This window comes from Cryptosporidium hominis (assembly GCF_000006425.1).
Source record: "Cryptosporidium hominis TU502 chromosome 4 CHRO014178, whole genome shotgun sequence".
Taxonomy (NCBI): domain Eukaryota; phylum Apicomplexa; class Conoidasida; order Eucoccidiorida; family Cryptosporidiidae; genus Cryptosporidium; species Cryptosporidium hominis.
This window is the reverse complement of record NW_666498.1, coordinates 1-1,300: the sequence shown is the minus strand read 5'-3', so window position 1 is coordinate 1,300 and position 1,300 is coordinate 1. Positions and strand designations below refer to the sequence as shown.

At 29.1% G+C, this 1,300-nt stretch overlaps 1 protein-coding gene across 1 annotated transcript; it reads left to right on the top strand.

The window, feature by feature from the left end:
- Nucleotides 1-223: 223 nt before the first annotated feature.
- Chro.40465 (hypothetical protein) lies at nucleotides 224-1,300 on the top strand (the record flags this gene model as incomplete). Its single annotated transcript, XM_659872.1, has 1 exon — nucleotides 224-1,300. A coding segment is annotated over one exon (1,077 nt), but the record flags the coding sequence as incomplete, so codon positions are not given.

Genomic DNA, 1,300 nt, shown 5'->3' with positions numbered 1-1,300 from the left:
AGCCAGAGTTGTTATTATATGTTTAAAAGACTGAGGTCATATACTCGATTTGTTTTAACATAGGTTGAAATTATCTTGTGTGTGCATTGTGGAGGAAGAATAAGAATAGAATTGACAAAGCAAAGAAGAGAAAGAAAAAAAAACAAATATTTTTACTTTTCTTTTTCTTTTTTTTTCTTTATAATATTATTTGGAACAGTTGATAAAGCGATTGAATATAATAATGGATGAGAAATATGATGTATTAATATGTGGAACAGGATTAACTGAATGTATAATAAGTGGTTTATTATCAACGTCAGGAAAAAAAGTTTTACATATTGATAGAAATAGTTACTATGGTGGAGAAGCAGCATCTTTAAATCTAACAACATTGTATCAAAAATTTAGACCTGGTACTTCTCCTCCAGCAAATTATGGAGCTAATAGAGATTGGAATGTTGATCTAATACCAAAGTTTGTAATGGCAAGCGGCGATCTTGTAAAGATACTATTAAAAACAAAAGTAACAAGATATTTAGAATGGCAAGTAATAGAAGGAACTTATGTATATCAATTTCAAAAAGGAGGACTATTATTTAATCCAAAATTTATACATAAGGTACCAGCAACAGAAATGGAAGCTTTAAAGAGTCCATTACTGGGTATTATGGAAAAAAATAGATGTAGATCATTCTTTTCATTTGTAGCTAATTGGTCAGATGATGATGTTTCAAAGCAAATGGGATTCAATAGAGATAAAAACACAATGAAAGATATTTATGATCATTTTGGTTTGTCTTCAACTACAATAGATTTTGTTGGGCATGCTTTAGCTCTATATACAAATGATGATTATATTAATAAACCATGTGGCGAAACTTTAGATAAGATCAGATTATATATGATGAGCCTAAGTAGATATGGTAAATCACCTTTTATATATCCTGTTTATGGTCTTGGAGGTTTACCAGAAGGTTTTTCAAGATTATGTGCAATTCATGGTGGTACCTTTATGTTGAATACAAATATTGAAAAATTTCTATATGATGAACAGGGCAAAGTATCTGGTGTTGTTACATCACAAGGAAAAGCTGAATGTAAAATGGTAATTTGTGATCCATCATACGTTCTAAATGAAAATGATAGTAAACCTAAAGTTAAATGTATTGGTAAAGTTTTACGTTGTATATGTATTTTAAATTCTCCAATTAATGATACTAATGATGTATCTTCATGCCAAATTATTATTCCTCAAAATGAGCTTGGAAGAAAAAATGATATTTATGTTATGATGGTTTCATGTACTCATGGAGTAGCT